The following is a 21,347-nucleotide window of genomic DNA, read 5'->3' on the forward strand; positions in this document are numbered from 1 at the left end:
ACAAGACCACGCCCCCTTTTTCGTGTATTCTTGTGGGCGGAGGTTAGTCGACAAACTGTTCTACTGACGTAATTAAAGCAGGATGTACCAGGATGTAGTCCAAACCGGCCGTTCGCTGTAGGCTTTGAAAGGGAACTTCTGTTAAATAAAATATCTCGCTTGGCATTGAACTTTGAGCTTTATAATTTTACAGGTATTATTTATGCTCTAACAGCAACATTACACACTAACTAAAGTTTGAAAAATGGGATCACGAAGAACAGGACCTTTAAGATCAGAAACGCTCTTGAATGCTGCATCTCAGCTCTGCTCTTTAGCAATTATTTGGTCAAGTAGAAGCAAACAAACATGGTTGGGGTTTAATCTTGAAATGTGTTCATTTTACCAGGAACCATATTGTGATGATCTGTGGTGATATGTTTTCACCACACATTTTTGTCACAAAACACATTGTGGTTGGCTCAAACCATATTTATCTTCTTTTCAAGTGAACCTATATTTAGGGACATATTTTCTTTTCATTTTCTTGTGTGGTGGCATACTTGCACCCAAAAATGAAAATTCTGTCATCGTTAACTCACCCTCATGTCATTCCAAACTTGAATGACTTTCTTTCTTCTGTGGAACATAAAAAAACACATTTTGAAGAATGTTGTCAAGCAAACAGTTTCGGCTCCCATTGACTTCTATTACAGGGACAAAAAAATACAATGGGAAATCAGTGGAAACCCAAAATTGTTTGGTTGACACCATTCTTCAAAATATGTTTCACAGAAGAAAGAAAGTTTGGAATGATTTGGGGAGTAAATGATCCCGTTTTGAGGGCTTTTCTCTTTTAAAAGGGTTGATGCTTTTCCTGGTTTGTGTGGATTAAAGTCAGTCCACAATTTATCTTCCAGAGGATGTTGCCTGCATTCATTTAATCGAACAAACATCTACACTTTTAATGTAGTTTTGTTTAAAAAAAATATCATAAGCAACCATAGTTACATTTTTCTCCCCCTTCAAAATGTTCAAACCGGTTTATTTTGCTGCCCTAACTCTATTTTATTATATGATTAGTTGCAGTGTGTTATTTGCATCATTGTTTTTCTCCTGCTGTTAAGAAGCACTGATCTACAATTCTGGTGAATCTTTGCTGTTGTAAAATGGCGAAACATTGCCACCACATGGCAGACAGTGAATGGCTTTTGCTAGTATAACATTTTATCCATTCTTTTCTTTTTGTTTTTTAAACTTGCTGATAATGTAAACCTGGGAAGCTTTGCACAGAATGTGCAATCATAACAGTAAGGGACATGATGTAACTATCTGTACAGAACAGTTCACATGGAGCAAACGCCCCCACAGGAATTACATCTGTGACTACCAAGCAGAACCTCTTCAGGGAAAAATTATACCAGTGGTTCTCAACCTTTTTGTCTCCAAGGCCCTCCATTGTCCACAACTATATTAGAAGAAACAAAACTCTTTCTCAAAAGAAAAAAAAGCTTATTTTAATATTTTGGTATTCCTTGTTTCTGTAAATGACAATAAGTCACTAAAATAATTGTAATTAAAATAATGACATCAGGATTCCAGAAGTTTTAGGAACTGAATGTTCTTGTTAACCAATGACTCTTACAGTTGTTCGTGATTTACTGGATAAGCATTAGGCATAATGATGAAAATATCAAAAGTCATTGTGAAGCTCTCTTGGAAGTTTGCTGATGTTTCTTAGTGACCTGGTTGAGAACGGCTGATTTAGACTTTACAATTTAAATAATAAACACATTTTTACTTAATTCATTGTGCAAGTTCTTGAACAAACATTCAAGACTATTGGTCAATCAATATGTCCCTCCCCAGCTTCCTGTTTCAATAAGATATATGGAAAGAAAACCCATACACCAATAAGCAAAAAAATTATGACCACCTGCTTAATATGCTGTTGGTTCTCCATATGCTGACAAAACAGCAGCGACCCGTGGAGGCTTGGACTCTACAAAACTCCTGAAGGTGTCCTGTGGTATCTGGCACCAAACGTTAGCAGTTGATCTTGTAAGTTGCGAGGGTTAGGCCTCCGTGGATCAAACTTGTTGGTCCAGCACATCCCAGAGATGCTCAATTGGATTGAGATCTTAGGAATTTGGAGGCCAGGACAACACCTTGAGCTCTTCATCATGCTCCTTAAGCCATTTCTGAGCAATGTGTGCAGTGTGTGGCAGGTGCATTATCCTGCTGAAAGAGGCCACTTCCACTAGGGAACACCATTGTCATGAAGGGGTGTACCTGGTCTGCAACAATGTTTAGATAGGTGGCACGTGTCAAATTTACATCCATGTGAATGGCCAGACCCAGGGTTTCCCTGCAGAACATTGCCTAGAGCAGCACACTCCCTCCTCCGGCTTCTTGTTGACCCACAGTGCATCCTGTCAAGAGTTGCCAAGTTTGCGGGGCGAATCGACAACCCCCTGAAACGTGGGGGAAATCCCCCTTAACGCGATTTGGCCATGATTGGCTATGTTTTTAATAGCAATTGGGCTGGTTCTGGCAACCCTCCATCCTTGTGCCATCACTTCCCCAGGTAAACGGTGCACACGTACATGGCTGTACACAAATGGGACTCATTGGACCAGGTAACCCTTTTCACTGCTATAATGGTCCAGTTCCGACACTCATTGTAGGCACTTTCGACGAAGTACAGGGGTCATCATAAGCACTCGGTTTAGTCTGCGGCTACGCAGCTCCATACGCAGCAGTGTGCGATGTATCCTCCCATAAGTAGACCTTCTGTTGGCTCAGACCAGACGGGATAGCCTTCGTTGCCCTTGTGCATTGATGAGCCTCGGGCGCCTAACACTCTGTCGCCGGTTTGTGGTTTGTCCCTCCTCTGACTGCTGTTGGTAAATCCTCACCACTGCTGACCGGGAGCAACACAGACCTTGCTGTTTCAGAGATACTCCCCCAGACGCCTTGCCATAACAATTTGGCCCATGTCAAAGTCAGATCTTTATTCCTGCCCATTTCTCCTGCATCCAACATGTTTATTATGGGAACCGATTGTTTGCTTACCTTCTAATCTACCCAGACCTTAAAGGCCCACTGAAGAGCCTTGAAACGCGCATAAACCCGCGCATTTCCCCACTGCGGGACAAATAAAGGATTACTTACTTACTTACTTACTTACTAAACGCGAGTTATTCACTGAGTTGATGTAATTTCCACTAAAACAGGAAGACAGGAAGGGAAATATCGAGTAGCCCCGTTTATATAGCGTATAGCGTTTAATTTATATTACAGCTCTGCCAGAGGCAGCGCCGTTGAGCTCGGTAAAGCTGCAGTTGACAGTCTAATAATCCCCTTTAGATTTAATATGAAACTGTTTCTAAAGCAAAAACATTGAGTGTGTAATTTATGTTGGTGCATGGCACCGGTGTTATCTCTTTTACTCATCATTGCTGTTTCTAATGCAGAGTCTGTCTCTTTCTCCTTCTAATCTCCTCTATATCGCTTTAAAATATAGCATTCTGTGCAGAATTCAAATAAGTCTGTTATGTTTTGTGGTTCGCGCCAACTCATGCATATGATCCGCTCTGTGCTATCGTGTCTCTGGACCGGAGCAGACTGTGTGTGCAATGTGGAGGTTCACATGACACTAACGTGAAACCAGACTTCAGTTGCCTCGATGGAAAGTATATTTGTCTGAATCATATCCTATCCCCTATATAGTGCACTACGTGCCTTTCACCATGTAGAAAATAGTAATTTTGTGAAGAAGTGACCGGTTTCAGCCGCGGCTTCAGCGTCTATTTGTAATGTAGGGGCAGAATGCTTTCGACCCTAGAGAGCATTTGATTGGACAGAAAATCATTGATCCACATAGGTGGAAGTAATAGACTGTAAGTTTTGAACACTTATATCTTCTAAACGCGAATTTTGCCATTGTATAGAAGCACACTAGCTTATAGATAACCTTAAGGATAACATATTCATACTAAAAGCCAAAAAACTTACATTTTGATTTCATGGGGACTTTAAAATGTGGCCTTGTTAGGAGATTTAATTCAATTCACACGTATTTGTATAGCGCTTTTCACAATGCATATTGTTTCAAAGCAGCTTTACAGAAAATGCATGTGTCTACATTATAATTTAGAGTGATTTTTTATCAGAGCAGAGATGACTGTGTTCAAGTAATGTCCATATTTCAGAAATGTACAGTTCTGAGATAATACAAATCATGCAGTTAGCTAACATTATGTATTTATTTAAGGAAGAAACAATGAGCTCAATAAAGTAATTATTACAAGTTGTGAAAATAATGATTACAATATATAGAACATTTGGCAGTGGTGAAAGTTGGCATCATCTGAAGTCCTGTCAGGAGTTGGAGTCGTCTCTTCACAGGTATTGGGTCATCTGAAGTCTTTGTAAGAGGCAGGATCCAGACTGGAGCTGGCGTAGATGATAAACAATATTTGCTTGGTCATAATGTTTTGGCTCATTAGTGTATGTACTCATCAAACCATTTCATGGGCTGTTGAAATGAAAAAGAAATGGAAAACGACTGTCCATTAAAAAGATTTTGATTATAGCATTCATGATCACAAACTTGTGATGTGTATTTCAGATCCTACTCTTAGATGAGGCAACCGCTGCTATCGACACAGAGACAGACCGCCTCATACAGGACACTATTCGCTCCTCTTTCAGCGGCTGCACCACTCTAGTGATCGCCCATCGTCTCAACACTGTGCTGAACTGTAACAGGATCATGGTCCTGGACCAGGGGCAGGTGGGTCTCCACTTTCATCTGCTGTTGTTTTAATGATAATGAAACAGTTATAATCATACAGTGACCCCAAAGGTACAGTAATTGTCAAGTGTTAGTAGAATGTGTTCATAATTAATATGATAATCAGTCTCAAATGAGATAAACTCCTAAAAAAAAAGCATAATGGTGTTAAAACTTTTATTTCTATATATATATAAACAACATAGAGATCTGTCAAAAAAAACCATTAACATCAACCTGGACCACAAAACCAGTCATACGGTAGCCTGACGTCATCATACTCAGATTCTAGTCAGAATATGAGTCTGATGCTCCATTGGCCTGTGATTATGGGGGCATGTTTCAACCGAACCAGGAAAGAAAATGCCTCTGCACTCAATTGGATAGACCTACAACCAATCAGAGCAACGGAGTAAGTGACGTATGTTGAGCGATGCATAGTTGTCAACAGAACTCAGAAGTAGAAGAAGAAGATGAATGTAAATGATCTTTGCCGGTGTTGTAAAAATACTTATCAACACGATCATCATTTTTGAGAGAAATAGTAAAGGTGAATGCATATACGAACAAGTTCTCCGTTTAGGATTAAAACAAGTTCAACCCAAGCGCTCTTTGGTTGCGTGGATGATTACGTCACTGTTGAGCATCTGTCCATCATCGTATAAAGCCCGCCCTGACAATTTCATTGGTCCGAACAGCTCTGGTTCGAGCATAGTTGCTCCACAATGGATCAAGTCCAGACTGAACTTCCCGACCTCAAATGTTATGGTCGGGGCTGAGTTCGGCTGCCATCCAGGCTAGTCATACGGGTACATTTTTGGAATTTGAGATTTATACATCATCTGGGAGCTGAATAAATAAGCTTTCCATTTATGTATTGTTTGTTAGGATGGAACAATATTTGGCCGAGATACTTGAAAATCTGGAATCTGAGGGTGCAAAATAATCAAAATATTGAGAAAATCGTGTTTAAAGTTGTCCAAATGAAGTCCTTAGCAATGCACATTACTAATAATAATATATATTTTTTAGATTCACGGTAGGAAATTTACAATATCTTCATGGAACATGATTTTTACTTAATATCCTAATGATTTTTGGCATAAAAGAAAATTCTATAATTTTGACCCATACAATGTATTGTTTGCTATTGCCATAAATATACGTGTGTGACTTATGACTGGTTTTGTGGTCCAGGGTCACATATGCAATTAAATGTGTTTAACAGTGTTGTTTTGAACGTATTAATGTTATCTGATAGATTTTCTTTACATGTAGAATAACTGACTGACTTAATTTTAAGAAAAGCTTTAAGGGTTAGTTCACCCAAAAATGAAAATTAGCCCATGATTTACTCACCCTCATGCCATCCTAGGTATATGACATTCTTCTTTCAGACGAATACATTCTGAGTTATATTAAAAAATGTCCTGGCTAATCCAAGCTTTATAATGGCAGTGAATGGCAGCCCAAAATTTGAAGCCCAAAAAAGTGAATCCATCCATTATAAAAGAAATGCACACGGCTCCGGAGGTTAATAAAGGCCTTCTGAAGCGAATCGATGGGTTTGTGAAAGAAAAATATCCATATTTAACACATTTAATTTATAAAGTAAAATATCTAGGGCCGCCTTCTGTATTCAATTTACGGAAAAAGGATGGATTCACTTTTTTGGTCTTCAAATTTCGGGCGGCCGTTCACTACCATTATAATGCTTGGATTAGCCAGGACATTTTTTTTATTATAACTGATTCAGATTCGTCTGAAAGAAGAATGTCATATACACCTAGGATGGCTTGAGGGTGAGTACATTTTTGGGTGAACTATCCCTTTAATCTGTCATTTGTTTAAGGATTGCACTTACTTTGATATTTTGTGTCAAAATACTGCCTAGATATAGGCTATACATTAAGGACTATGTACAGTAAATAGTTACTTGTAACATCTTATCATCTTTTAAATAGATTTTGGAGTTTGACACCCCTTCAAACCTGCTGGCCAATGAAAACTCGTGTTTTCGTGCCATGATGATGGCAGCAGAAGAAACGCTCACCCGTAAGATCTAAGCAGGCATCGAACACACGGACCCTCTGCTCAACAATACATTCAGAGAGACGGAGAGGCCCTCCAACCTGCTGCCGAGAAGATTTATACCAGACGCAGAGTCAAAATCCTTGAAGCTGCTGAAACTGAGATTTTCCGTTTGTTTGTTATACTTTAAGATGATGATGTTGTTGTTCGCACACTGAGAGATTTTGAGTTCATACAGTGTATAATGTTATGAAGGAGAGCTTTCCGATGGAAGCATTCATGTAAATGGCACTTTATTTGTGTTCATGTCTGTATAATCCTGCCTGCCAGAGAGGCGTCCTGACTCCTGCAGTCAGTCCAAACAAGTGTTGATTGAGTGCATTTCTCGTACTGGACTAGATCTTCTACCTGTGTTTGGTAGAAGTCAATTTTGCACAGTGATAAATAATGTAATTTATTTGTTTTTCTTTTCTTTTTCATTTATTTGCTAAAATTCTTTTTGGGCTATAAAAGTATGCAAGATGTGTATTGACCATAAGGTAACCTATTGATTTGCCTTGTATTTGATGTTTTCATGCAAATGAATCCAACCAAAGATGACATTCAGATCAGTCACGCATATCAGTCATTCCAGAAATCAGCACAAAAAAGAGAAATGTGCTTTATTTTCATTCTACTTATTTTTTTCTCCTTGTGCTGTTGTTGTTACTCATACTGTGTAAGTTATGTGCCTCTGCTGTTATATATTTGACAGATATCTGTCAAAAGCATTGTGCAGTAAGTGTTTTAGAGAAGAAAATGTGCAATGAGAATTCGTATAATAATTCATCAAGACATCTATTTTGATTTGCATTACAAGTGCATATTTTTGTATAATCTGACATCATTTTCTCAAAAAATTAGATTCTTGAAGAGTGCCTGTACTTCTTTATATGAAGACTACACTACACAATCTCTTCAGGAATGAATGACAGTTGTTTGTATTTTCCAAGCTGAATTGCACATTTGGGTACCTGAATTATGCAGGAATTTGGGTCTATATAGGCCTGTGGGGGTGAGGGAGGGGGGTCTATTTTTTTTTTTTTTTAAATAAACAAATATGCCACACCGTGCAGTATCTGTTTAGATATTCCTCTTGGAAATATCAAGATAAAGACAAATCAGTTCACAAGCTTAGACATGTTTATCATTAAGAGTTGCCTTGTTCTTTAAGATCCAGAGATTATAGTTTTGTGGTTGTTGAACACTTATTTTATGATTGTTACAAAAATGTTTTATTGAATAAAACGTATATTTATACATTTAACTGCTCTGTGTGTGTAACCTTTGTCAGAGTTGAAAGATAAAGATTATTTTGACATTTTCATGAAATTATGTTCTTGCCTGGAAACACCATTATTTTATTTCAAAATAGGACATACTTGATATAAAGCCAAACGTTATATAAACATTGTAAATGAAAAAAATATTCATATGTTACGGTTCTCACTTTGGACTTTTATTATCGTAAACGGTCGTTACATGTAAATGCATTTTCATTTGCCTAATATAGTCACACATTAAAAACACAACACGAAACAAAATAACCACAACGACACTGCAGGAGCTCTTGATGGAATAAATAAAGTCCTTATAATCAAAGAAGCCCCGTTATTCTGTACCGGAGGGACTTTTATGTTGTCTTGTATTTTCCCATCAATCCTGTCGGAGCGGAAGCATCGGTGAAGCTGCGGAGCTCTAGCCGCTGCAGCAGCGCTCAGGATCGGCCACACACCGGGCTGACATGCCGCGGGGATGATGGCTGCCTTCGGCATTCTGAGCTACGAACACAGGCCTCTTAAACGGCCCAGACTCGGTCCTCCGGACGTCTATCCACAGGACCCGAAGCAGAAGGAGGTTAGGCTACTTTCCCGCTTCCTCTCTAGCCACATTTAACGTTTAAATAGTGAATTATAGAGTGTTTTTTCCAGGGGTGTTGAGATGAGGCCCTGCCGTCAGCTAACGGCCAATAACAATGAACCGAGCGGCTCGACTAGCTCAACAGAAAAATATAATTTATTTCCTCAAATTATGTCGGTCTTCATGTTTGGTTGTTGTTGTAGATGATTAGAGAGACAAAAGGGTCATTTTATTAGTGAAACTCGGTTTTAAAAATGACGTGAGATTTATATTTGTCGAGCTTTTTATTTAAAGCCACTTTCATCGTCGCAGTGCCATTTAAAAAACACGTCAGGTGAAATGTACGACTGTTGTTAATCGTTATCTTGTGTTTTTGTAAAAAATAAATACGTATTTGTATACAGTAAAGCTTTATTTAAGATGTAAACAATCCCAATAGCCTGTTAGTACTGTCGGTTAATGTTTGTTGACAACTGCTCGTGGATTGAAGTGTTTTCATGGATGCGTTTTAAAACCTAGCGAGTTGTCTAGCTAGGCAACATTTGTGGGCATCACTGGCTCGTTCGGCATTTTGTATATTAATGATGTATGCATGCAAACACATTGTATGTGCATAAAATGCTACCCAGGGCAACCATTATAACCATAGACAACCATTATATCACCAACGCATTAAGGCTGCTTTTCAACTAGAAAATGGAATATTATATTTGAAAGTGTACTTTAATATCAATCTCATTAAATGGAGTGCATCATTAGTCTTATTTTTCTGCATTGCATGTGATCTGTTGTACTTGTGCCTGCAGATTTGTCAGTTTGTCGTCTTGATGAATTTTGTGCACTCATTAGGATGGAGGACTGATTGACTCTGATTACCTGCCGCTTGATTAACTCTTCTGCACACTGTAATGGGATATGCATGTAGTAACTGAAACTATCACTCTCTCGTTGATTAGGATGAGTTGACGGCGTTGAACGTCAAGCAAGGATTTAACAACCAGCCAGCTGTTTCAGGCGATGAGCATGGAAGCGCTAAAAATGTCAATTTCAACCCTTCAAAGGTAAGATTACCAATTCCGGGGTCATTTGCATGCATGCATTTTATTAGTCAAATCCTCATTAGTTTACACTGGGGATTCCTTTTTCCTTCTGCTTTTCAGATCAGCTCAAACTTCAGCAGCATCATTGCAGAGAAGTTACGCTGCAACACATTCCCCGACACCGGGAAGAGGAAGCCGCAGGTCAATCAGAAGGATAATTTCTGGCTTGTCACCGCGAGGTCGCAGAGCTCCATTAATAATTGGTTCACAGACTTGGCCGGGACCAAACCCCTAACTCAGCTTGCTAAAAAGGTTTGCTTTTGTTTATTTTTGTGAACTCTGAACAGATCGCTTGTTGTAGGTCCCTAATATGTTAATAGAACACAAACATCTGAGCATTACTGGATTTCACTGTAGGAGGTCAAATGCTCTTTTTTTTCTCTTGGGTTTTGCATTAGTCTAATTGCTGTGTGTGTGCGCACTAGGTTCCTATCTTCAGCAAGAAAGAGGAAGTGTTTGGCTACCTTGCCAAGTACTCTGTTCCGGTGATGCGATCTGCTTGGATGATTAAAATGACATGCGCGTATCACGCTGCCATAACCGAGACCAAGGTGAAGAAGAGGCACGTCATTGACCCCTGCATAGGTTAGTGTGGTTATTGTGCATCATTCTGTATGCTCGTATGGTAATGTGGCTCTGTCAAACATGCAGCATGTCCTCGTTTAATCCTCGGAAGAAGATAAAATGTCCTCTGTTGTTGTGCTGTGTAATTGGGCTTTGTGCTGCGACGCCTCACTGGTTTTATCTGTCTTCTGTAGAATGGACTCAGATAATTACTAAATACCTGTGGGAGCAGCTGCAGAAGGTGGCAGAGTTTTACAGACAGTCTCCCAGCCAGGGCTGCGGGTCTCCTCTGCCCGCACCTCCTGCTGAGGTGGAAACTGCAATGAAACAGTGGGAGTACAACGAGAAACTGGCCATGTTCATGTTCCAGGTAGGTGGGCCCATATTTATTTAACATGCCTGCAAACTAGTCGCTTTTCGGCGAAATTTGCCGTTTTGAATCAAAATATGTCATTTCTGTGAATCGTGTAGATTCGATTAGTTTGTTCAGGGTTGGGGAAGGGGGGTGTGAAGTTGAAAGCATTGTTAACTTCACAATAATAATTGGAAATGGGCTGGAGCGAGACCATAGACGTCTCTCGAGCTGTCGCGATGTTTTGGCGCTCTAATGTGGCGTGACATTCACAGATCACTGAAGCGTCTCAGTTCAAGCAAACAGCAGCGCAGACATGAACCGATCACCTCCGCTTTACAGCAGCGATTGATAAGGGATAGTGTATTTCTGGTCAAAAGTCACGTTGAGTCTCTGCCCGAGACAGACATTCGTGGAGAAATCAAAACAAATGAACATAACACCACTTTAAACTCACAGAAGAAACTAGGGCTGTGCAATTAATCGAATTTCGATTTCGATTTTGCCTCCCAACGATCACCAAAATAGTACAATCGAGAAAAAACGATTATTTTGCCATGTTCAGTTTTGCAAGAACACTCTTATTTTGTCTTGCGTTCTGAATGAAACGCACACGCGCTCATCCGCCCCTCCCGAAGCCACAATCTCTCTCAGGTCGCGAGTCTCGTGACTCGTGTGCATATCATCCGCTGGAATTTAAAAACTCGGCGCGAGTAAAGATGGCAGAAGGAGGGCAGTTACAGCAGCGTTTGGTGAGCAAAAAAGGCAAAACCAACTCCGTTGTCTGGGAACAGTTTGGCTTCGAGGAATCAGACGACGAGCAGAAACATGCTACGTGCAAGATTTGCTACATGGTATTTGGTAGTGACTGCAACGCAAGGGAACATCACGAATTTGTTTAACCACTTGAAAAAACACAGAGTGACCTATGACAATCTAATAAAGAAACAAAAACTGACGAGAGCAGGGATGCCGTGTAAACGTCCTTTTTTTCCTTCATATTTTTCAAATAATTCTCTCTTTGTAAACTTTGTTCAATGCATGCGAGTGCTGCCATTTCGCCGTCTTCACCCGGGTTTAGTGCCAGAAGACGCGAATGAGAAGACGCGCGCGCTGTGAGAAAATGTGCGTCTCACAGCGCGCAAATATTGAGTTCTCTTTCAAGTCTTGCTCTTGAACGGACAAACTCACACAAAACGTATGTCAACATGTCCATATTGATGAGTATCCTAGCAGACATAGTCTGTATATGCCTTAAGTAAACTTTATACAGTCGAGAAAGACGACGCATATCCTCTTAAAGGGGCAGTATCATTAGGTCTTAAAGAGGCAGCAGCCTTTACTTCCGTCTGTTTAATGTCAAACAACAAAAGACAAGGACATCACTCACCGCTCTTGATTGAATAGCTTTTGTAAGTTTAATAGAATTAATCTTTAATTTATGCACTTAAATATGCAATGTTATTTTACATTTGATACATTTCTGTACCTGAAAACTAATGTTAGACATACCTGAAAAGCATAGCCGAACCATACTGTTGATCTTATTTATTTGTGGTTATCATTTTTACGTGAATACTTTTATACTTTGATTTGAATATATGTTATATTATTTATTTTAATAGTTCAAAAAAGTAAAACAAATGTTACAATTTCAATTGAATTGTTGAAAGGTTTATTTTTAATAAATGCAACACATTCCCAAAGTCATGTGAAATAATCGTGTTACATAATCGTGATTTCAATATTGACCAAAATAATCGTGATTATGATTTTTTCCATAATCGAGCAGCCCTAGAAGAAACATACTGGGGTAAAAAAATTAGTTTCATTTATAACTTAGGATATTGTTAATAACCCGAGCTGTTTTGCTGAATGTCATCACGATTGCAAATGTTACAGTGCATTTTGTGGTTCTATAAACAAGTAGCTTAGTTAATATTAAGTGACTTACATTTTAGACACAAACAACATTGGCTTTTTTGTTCACTTTCACTGACGAAAATGGTTCCACTCAGCGCTGTGTTTTGTTACTGAATGATTCAGCGTTTTGAATGAATCGTTTGAGTGAACGACTCGCTCGTTTACATGGCCAACAATACCCCGATATTAACCTGATTAAGACAATACTCTGATTAAGAAGCTACCATGTAAACAGCGATTTCTAATTACCTTAATCCGGTTAAAGCCATACTCTATTAAACGCAAATCGAATTAAGACATGTGGAGTATACCTATTTTAGTCGCATTATCGAAGTGCATTGTAGACATGTACACACCTTAATCTGACTATTAACGTCGTGTAGGAGTTTTCGCCACATTTTGTGACAGGACACACACACACTAGGCAAGTGCAGAGAAGGGCTTTGGAGGCTGGAGCCCCTGCCCTTTTTAAAAATGTATCAAAAGTGACCCTCTCAACAATCATCAATAATATTGTGACAAATAAAACAGAATTTGAATTATAATTAATATAACAGCGCGTACAAAACAGTAACAAAGCGCTCAAATGTCCCGTTTATGTTTTACGTATCTGTCAGTCTGAAATGTCGTTGCCATGACGTGTTGCTATGGTGCGTGTGTCTTGCTTGGCTGCGAGCCATATGGCCATTCAGGCAGAAAAAAACAATCCAAACAATCACAATTTTGAAACCTTCATTTTCATCATTAATCAAAGCTATTATTTGAAATGTAGGCTGTCAAGAATGAGGCAAGAGGGGCAGTGTCTCTTAAAAAAAACTGAAAGACACTATATATTACAAAAATAAAACAACGTATAGCTATATTTATACATACAAATATATTACATTAAAAAGTATAAAAATCACTTTTATAAAGTAACATTGTCCAACAGCTACACCTGCAGTTAAAGTTACAGCGGGTTGCCTGACCCCATTGATTTTAACAGACCCACGAAAGATTCGCTATGATTGGACCTCGGACAGCGTAGTGTGGCATGGGGACGTAATGGCGTACCATTAATCGAGCTATGTTCTATAACATGTAAAACGGGAACATGAATGGAATATTCTAAAAGCAACTCATGTAAACACCTTAATCAGGATATTGTCTTATTCAGAATAAGGTCAATAATTCGATTACTGCTGTCCATGTAAACGTAGTCAATGACTCACTCATTAAGACGGTCACTTGCCGCCACCTGTTGGCGGTTTAGTTTCATGTTTAATATATCATTGCATTTTTCTTATTTGTATATTCAAACGATTAAAACATCAATCTCATAACATTTATTTATTGTAGTTGTAATTTTGCAGTGTAAATTATTTAATTTGATTGGTAACAGCCCTATAGTGTCTTATTATCATAATTGAATTTATTGATCAAATGTAGGAATTTGACATGAAAGATGCATACATTTAATAAGGTTAAAAAATGGCCTTTATAACTCCAGATAACTGCAGATTTAAGTATATAAAAGCTGATATAACACTGAGAATATTGTGTATATATATATAATAAATATATATAATTGTGTAAATAATTACACACCCCCCCCCACACACACACACATTGTACAGTATATACAATTTACTATGTACTCTACCTGATAGGCCCCATGTGAATCAATATCAAATCCAAATTGTGAAATTTGTGTCAATGCCCAGCGCTATAGTGTAAATGTTTTTTTTTTATTTGAAAGCAAATGTTGTCTTTTCCCTTTATTTTCTTGTCAGAGTGCACCAGAATGCTTCGTTTACATGTTAAAACCACAAATTTGTACTGGCACCCCTACAAAATATTTAATTCGGAAACATGTCACCTTTTTTCACCACTTGTGAGGTCTGATTTACAGTCGGCATGAAACGTCTGTTTCTTCCCTATTGTGACATATATCTGAATGAAACTGCTTCTCGAGCAAGAACAAATGTAGGGCGGTCTTGATTTTGTCGCTCGGGAATTGTTTGGATGGTTGTGGTTTGCTATTGGTTGACCTCATGTGAGTGACAGGTTGTCCTGCCCTCCCACCATTAAGCACATCATCAGAGAAGAGATGTCACTGCAAGTGGGAGGGGAAGTTATTTTCATTAAAGATTAAGAGGACACATGAATTGTACGGATAAGTCTTTTATAATAAATACTGCAATATCCTAAAGCTACACGATGAATCATTAAAAGATCACAATCTCAATTCAAACAACCACACAATCTCATTCCTAAATGACAACGATTCGCCTGTGTCTGTTAAACCTTTGACAAAATCACAGCGGAATATACAGATCTGCGTTTGCGCTGCCGCTGAGCCAGAGAGACCAATTATCATGTAGGCTTTAGGTATATGAACCGCTTCACAAACAGTCTTTTGAACATCACAGTATGGTTGTGTATGTTACGAATATTCAAATTAGAGGTCGACCGATTCATCGGTTTTGCCGATGAATCGGCCCTTGATAGTTGATTGGTGGAACAATCGTTATCGGCAAAAATCCACACCGATAGTTTTTCCGTGTTCCGTCCGTTGCTGGAGCGGCTGAGAAGGGTGCGCTGTCGTTACACAGTACAAGCTCTGAGAAGGGTGTGCTCTGCTGGCATTATATAGCACGAGAGCGGCCTCTAGAGGGGAAATAAAAATTCACTGTGTTTACATTCACACGTGAGGCTGCAGGCGGCGCTGAGTGGAGAGTGCTGACCAGGGCCTGCACTGCAGACCACCCAACCACGCGCCAAATGCAGGTGAATTTTGCGATTGGCGGGTAGGACTGTCAATCTACCTGCCACATTGGCAGGTAGCCAATGAGAATTGAGTGATTCATTGGGCAGTTTGAGAGGATGCGACTGCGTTGATGCGATCAGAAAGATGAGGCCATTCTCTGACTATGTTTAGATGTGCGAGTATTAAACTGTTGGTGAGATGGGACGAGATAATAATGCAACGCTGACGTAGGCTACAGTACAATGACAGTTGCACAGATGTGTGTGTGTGTTGGGAGTTGGGAAGCGGTGAGAAAATGTCCGGTACGCGGTAACTTTACCAGTGATAATAATGTTAATTTGGTTCTGTTTAACCATTCCTGAACGTGACTAAATCAGCCATCAACACAGCCGCGTGTGATGTGTTCACATACGAGCTGCGGTAGGTCTATATCTGAGTCAGTATGACTGTCTGTGACACAGGACATCAATGAATAAAAAGATTTTTGAAAAATTTATATTATAAGAGTTATTATTACTTATATTGACAGCACTTAAATGTGTATTCTTACAAGTTAAAGAACATTTGTGGGACAAGTGGATTTTTGAAGGGGCAAATGAAAGAGAATTTTATTAGGCAGATTAAAACATCAATAACAAAAACTAGGGAATCATCAAAATGCAAGAATGATTCTGCATTCATTTAGCGTAAGTGGCGATCGATAGTGGATAATAATATGTAGCCTAATGTATAATAAACTGATGGTAATGTTGCGCTGTTTACGCTCACGCAGCCTCTCGTTGTGAAATCAATGTTAGTGAATGATTCAGCGCTTTGAATGAATCGTTTGTATCAAAGATTCAATGACCTATCCATAAACGACTGCCTCATTCTTGAATGAATCATCCGTTTAAACAAATCGACTCAATGACTCGCTCATTAAAACGGTCACCTGCTGCCACCTACAGGTGGTTTACTTTCATGTTTAAACATTCTTTCCAACTTTTCTTATTTGTAAATTCAAAACTATTTCAAACAATCTCATAAAATGTTTTAATGCAGTTGTAATGTTTCAGAGTAAATTATTTAATTTGATTGGTAATAGTAGGGCTGTGTCTTATTATTCTAATTTAATTTATTGATCAAATAAAAAAATATAAACTGAAAGCTGAAGCATAGCCTATATTTAATAAGATTATGAAAAAAATGCCCTTTATAAAAGGTAAAAATATCAAAGATATGCAGATTTAAATATGTCAAAGCTGATTGAACACTGTTGAGAATATTTCTTCAGAATAAATTATATTTACAACACGCACACAAAAATCCTTGTTTGACTAGATGCTGCATAAACAGGGAAATAACAGCAGTGTGTATGTTTGTCAACGAGGCTGAGAGGACGCTAACATTAGCAGTGCCTCAAGCAGTTAAAACAATGTGATAAAAACACACGCAAGTCCAACCCAAATGTTGCACATATAAAATTAGTGATGTGAGAAAGCAAACTGTATCGTGATGCTGCCGACAGAAACATAAGCAAAGCAGAAACGCATACGTTTTTTATTAGATAATCGCCTTCTAAAAAAGCAGACTGTTTGGATTTGTATGAAATGGTAACACTACAATAAGATTCCATTTGTAACATTAACTATGGTTAATAAATGCAGTGGAAGTACTGTTCATTGTTAGTATGTTAATTTCTACATTAAATTGAGTTTGAATTTGTATTTTTATCTGTTAACCTTGGTTAATGCACTATGAACTAACATGAGTGATCAAGGTACAATTGTATTGCTCATGTTAATACATGCTGTAAAAATGTATGCATAATGCATATAGTTCATGTAAGCTGATACATCCTTGTTGCATAGGGACTTGCATAGTGTTACCTATGAATGCATGTTTCTAGGTTATAGGTAAAGAAACAAATTTGACCTGTAATATTTTAATGTTTAAATTATTTTAGAAGAATTTGTTCTGTTAGAACTTCTCATTTTTATGTTCATATTTAGGTTTTTATTTAGCACATTTTCATGGATCAGTACAGTTTTTTTATTTCTTGTTATAAAGGTCAGCACTGTTTTACTTATGTTTTTTTATCCAGTATCCATTTTAAAAACTATCGGTCGATTAATCGGTTATCGGCAAGTGTGGTCCAACCTAGTTATCGGTATCGGTAAAATCCACTATCGGTCGACCTCTAATTCAAATTATTACAGAAGTACATGCAGGGCTCCAGACTTGCGATCAAATGGTCGTTTAGAGGTTGCACTGGTGCAACCACCAAAGTGCCACAGTGCTCTGATAAGAGCGGCCATTTCTGTTACATATGAGAAACATCAAATGCCAAACTAAACAAAAGCGCAACGGAACCGCGCTACTCGTTTGAGCTGTGCTTAGTTTGCACACTGTTCATCAGTTCCGATCTTATGTGTCTTATTATTCTGCACATTACTGTTGTTAATAAAAGTAAATTTTATCTGCATATCAAAAACGCGATAAAACTCTCCCAGATGATTCAATGTTCCTGTTATTATGCTTGATCTGTAGATCACAACACTGGACTAGAGATTGTATTGTTCTTTACACGAACAGTAACTGAACTTTTAAACTGTTAAAAGAAAAGGCTCAATAAAATATTGCGTAGATAAATAGATACACTATGCATCGATATCTCTTCCCTTTGTGCTTTAAACTTTTCAATGCGGAGCGTGTGACTCCATGTTGCTTCAGGCAGATCCTGTGCATGGGATCCACATAAGTGTATATTATAATACTTTTGTGCTATGAAAGATTATTAATAGCCTTTCTTGTTCTGCTCTATAATATGTTGCTGCCTCATTAAAAAAGCTGCGCTATACATTTAAAATAAATGTCTTTTAATTTCTTAGTATATAGGTCCTAATTCTATAAATATATTTACTTGTATTTCACGAATGTATTTCACAACAATGTGTAACATTTTACCAGATTTAGTGCTAGATTTCACTTTTATTTGTTCCCCACTAATTTTTTTTTTTCACTAAATGTTTAGATTTTATACAATTATTGTGCACTCATGATTTTTTCTAGAGTAACTTTTTCTGCTGAATTATCCACTAATCTAGTTTATCCACCATCTAGTTTATAGTAGTATTTTTGTCATAGATTGTGATCTATATATATTTGTTAATTTGTTGTTTTTCTTTATAATGAAGTTGTCTGTATTTAGTAGATTGTGTTTAACACACAAAAGAGTTATTTATCAGTTCAACACACTGAGGTATAGAAATTCTACATTACATTTTTAAACAAGACTGCACTGATATCGGATTAGTATCGGTATCGGCCGATACTCAGAATTTTTGGTATCGGATTGGTTCTGAAAAAATGGTATTGGTGCATCCCTGAAAAAAATCTTTCTGAAACTAAACTTTGAATGGTAGTGTATAGGGGTGCACCGAAATTTCGCCCGGCGAAAATGTTCGGCCGAAAATGGCATTATCGGTTTCGGGCCGAAAAAAAAAATTTATGTTACTTGGCCCTCCCATCCGTGCGCAAGCGCTTAGGTTTCACTCATGATCGAGCTGTTATCACGCGTCTGCATATCAAAGATTAGGCATGTCAGCGGTATGGAAGTATTTTAAAGTTTCAGATGAGGACACCAAGAGTGTTAATTTCGTCAGACGAGACCAGACTAAATATGTTCGTCAACAACCTTTTTTTCCATGACGAAAACGAGACGATGACGAGACTGCCCCAATGTCCAAAAACGCTGACTAAGACTAAATTAACATGCATTATTGTTGACGAAAAAGGACGAGACTAAAATGTTTTGCATAAAATAAAAACTAAGATAAAGTCTCTCTTCATTTAGTCTACAATCGTCTCTACTTTCTCATCATGAGATTAATATTCAGCTGTTCAAAATATTCCGAAAGAGTTGCCGCTGTTGCTCAAGTACAGGTCTCAGACTCCTGTTGCTCCCAGCCTGTCATCTCCCGGCAGCGCACCGTGGTTCATGGAGCGCTCAATACTTCCAGTGCTGTGTCAATACATTTGGCACAAGACTAAGACTAAATTAAAAATAGGTGACAAAATTAACACTAGACACCAAAGTTGCAATATGTTGTTTTGCACAGCAATTTAAAATGTAAGTAAAAAATTGTTTACATGCAGCAGCAGAATAGAGGCGCACTGCCATTCTGTGATTTTGTGTGCAGTTATTCATATAATTGTGGATCTTTTTTTGCACAACTGTTAAAAAACAATTTTATTTGATGGAACATAAAACTTGAAGAATAATATTATTTGGTATTATTATTTATATGTATTGTTAAAAATTGTATATACATTTTTTTAAAAGAAGCTATTTTCGGCTTCAGTTTCGGTTTTCGGCCAAGTGCATCCTAAATTTTCGGTTTCGGCCCAGAATTTTCATTTTGGTGCATCACTAGTAGTGTATATACAGTATGATGGCTATATGATACGATTGTTGTTGAATAGAGAAAGATATGTGATGTAAAATTACTGGTCATACCACTATCATTTATTATTCATCTGACAATTGTTTTTGTGGATGGGATTATTTATTGTGTGTATGTGTGTAATAGGATGGCATGTTAGACAGACATGAGTTTCTCACCTGGGTGCTGGAGTGTTTTGAGAAGATCAGACCTGGAGAGGATGAGCTTCTGCGATTGCTGCTGCCGCTCCTGTTACAGGTCAGTGAATGTAGTGTGACGAGTCATGACTTCTGACATACAGCAGGCTCACTGCTCATATCCAGGCCTCCATGGAAGCATTTAAGTTCTGCACATACCCTGTTCCTATGCGTTTGGATTGATTGCACATAACTAATTGGCTAATTTGATTATTCTTTCATCTACCAATAAAAAGTTTGGTTTATCTTGGTATCATTGATATACTATTGTAGTTTTTGTCAATATTTTTTTCAAATACCGTATTGTTCTGAAAGTAAGACCAATAAGACGTTTTTTCTTGGAAATACATCTGAAAAAATGGGGTTGTCTTATATTCGGGATCTAAACTTTTACATGTCAATAATACACCCGCAACAATAGAGAGCGGCAAACGCGTGTAAACGGACTGATAAACGCAACGGAGTCCTCAAAGAACTCTCATTAAGCAGCCAAGAACTACAGAGTGTAATGTTAGAAGATGGCGAGCCCAAAAAATGGTAGCAGTCAAAGAAAAGCTTGCCGTGGTCCTAAAAGTGTCCGCTTCGAAGAAACTGACAGGCTAGTTTTGTCAGTACATAGCCGAAAAAATAAATGCCCATAACAAGAGCCGCCATCCATCTGAAGGAAGCCAAAGAGCTGAACTTACCCACCAGCAAGACCCATCATTTTTTTTCTTTCGGCTACGTACTGGCGCACAGTTTTCTTGTCAATATCCTCGAAGTGGCCGCTTTGATGCGGCTTAAGAATGATGTGGCTTAATGAATTAGCGCTTGCCCTCCAACTTCAGGGAGAAACTGCTGTCTTTTCAGCGCTGTTTTTGAAGAAAAAAAACATTCATATTCCCCCTGGATCAGATGTCGATCAAACACGTGTGTTTTTTGACATGCCAGCATCTGTCAATCATGTACAATTTTTATATTTTCTACGTTTTTGTAATTTTGTTGTCTCCATCTCTCTTTTTGTCTTTTAAAAAAAAATGTCTATAGTTTTTTAATGTTGGTTTTAGTTTATTTTAGTACTTTATTTAACAACAGCAAAATTAAAAATGTTCAACTATCTGAAATTTTATTTTTATTTTATTTTCTGTTAATGTTTTTTTACTTTCAATAATATAAATTGTGTTTGTAATAGTTTTGGTTTAAGTTAACAATGATTATGATTACCCGGATTGGACTGCAGTGGGTGTAATTCCATGAGGAAATTGTTAAAAAAAATATTTTCAAAAGTGTCAGCTGATTTAAAATAGTCGTTTCAGTTTTAGAGTTTATATCAAAGACAGATTTTATAGATT

General features: G+C 37.9%; 2 protein-coding genes across 17 annotated transcripts in view; both read left to right on the forward strand.

Moving 5' to 3' along the window:
* The window catches only part of LOC307139412 (ATP-binding cassette sub-family C member 5), a 58,854-nt gene extending 50,678 nt beyond the window's left edge, over positions 1 to 8,176 (forward strand). The window contains exons 28-29 of the mRNA XM_079838395.1: positions 4,613 to 4,777; positions 6,742 to 8,176. Of these exons, the coding sequence (XP_079694521.1) occupies positions 4,613 to 4,777; positions 6,742 to 6,843 (267 nt within the window). The 3' untranslated portion in view covers positions 6,844 to 8,176. The remainder of the gene's footprint in view (positions 1 to 4,612; positions 4,778 to 6,741) is intronic.
* A 355-nt stretch (positions 8,177 to 8,531) lies between these two features.
* The window catches only part of med12 (mediator complex subunit 12), a 43,422-nt gene continuing 30,606 nt past the window's right edge, over positions 8,532 to 21,347 (forward strand). For 9 of the 16 annotated variants that reach the window (XR_013818125.1, XM_079838368.1, XM_079838373.1 and 6 more), the window contains exons 1-6: positions 8,574 to 8,704; positions 9,664 to 9,768; positions 9,868 to 10,059; positions 10,233 to 10,392; positions 10,566 to 10,741; positions 19,967 to 20,077. Coding sequence is in view for 14 of the 16 variants with exons in the window: in XM_079838368.1 (XP_079694494.1) it covers positions 8,603 to 8,704; positions 9,664 to 9,768; positions 9,868 to 10,059; positions 10,233 to 10,392; positions 10,566 to 10,741; positions 19,967 to 20,077 (846 nt within the window). In the remaining 2 variants the exon portion in view is untranslated. Of the gene's footprint in view, positions 8,705 to 9,663; positions 9,769 to 9,867; positions 10,060 to 10,232; positions 10,393 to 10,565; positions 10,742 to 19,966; positions 20,078 to 21,347 lie in introns of all 16 variants that reach the window. The other 7 variants (XR_013818124.1, XM_079838362.1, XM_079838372.1 and 4 more) reach the window with 3 other exon arrangements.

Source organism: Gobio gobio, assembly GCF_949357685.1.
Source record: "Gobio gobio genome assembly, chromosome: 16".
NCBI classification, from domain to species: Eukaryota; Metazoa; Chordata; class Actinopteri; order Cypriniformes; family Gobionidae; genus Gobio; species Gobio gobio.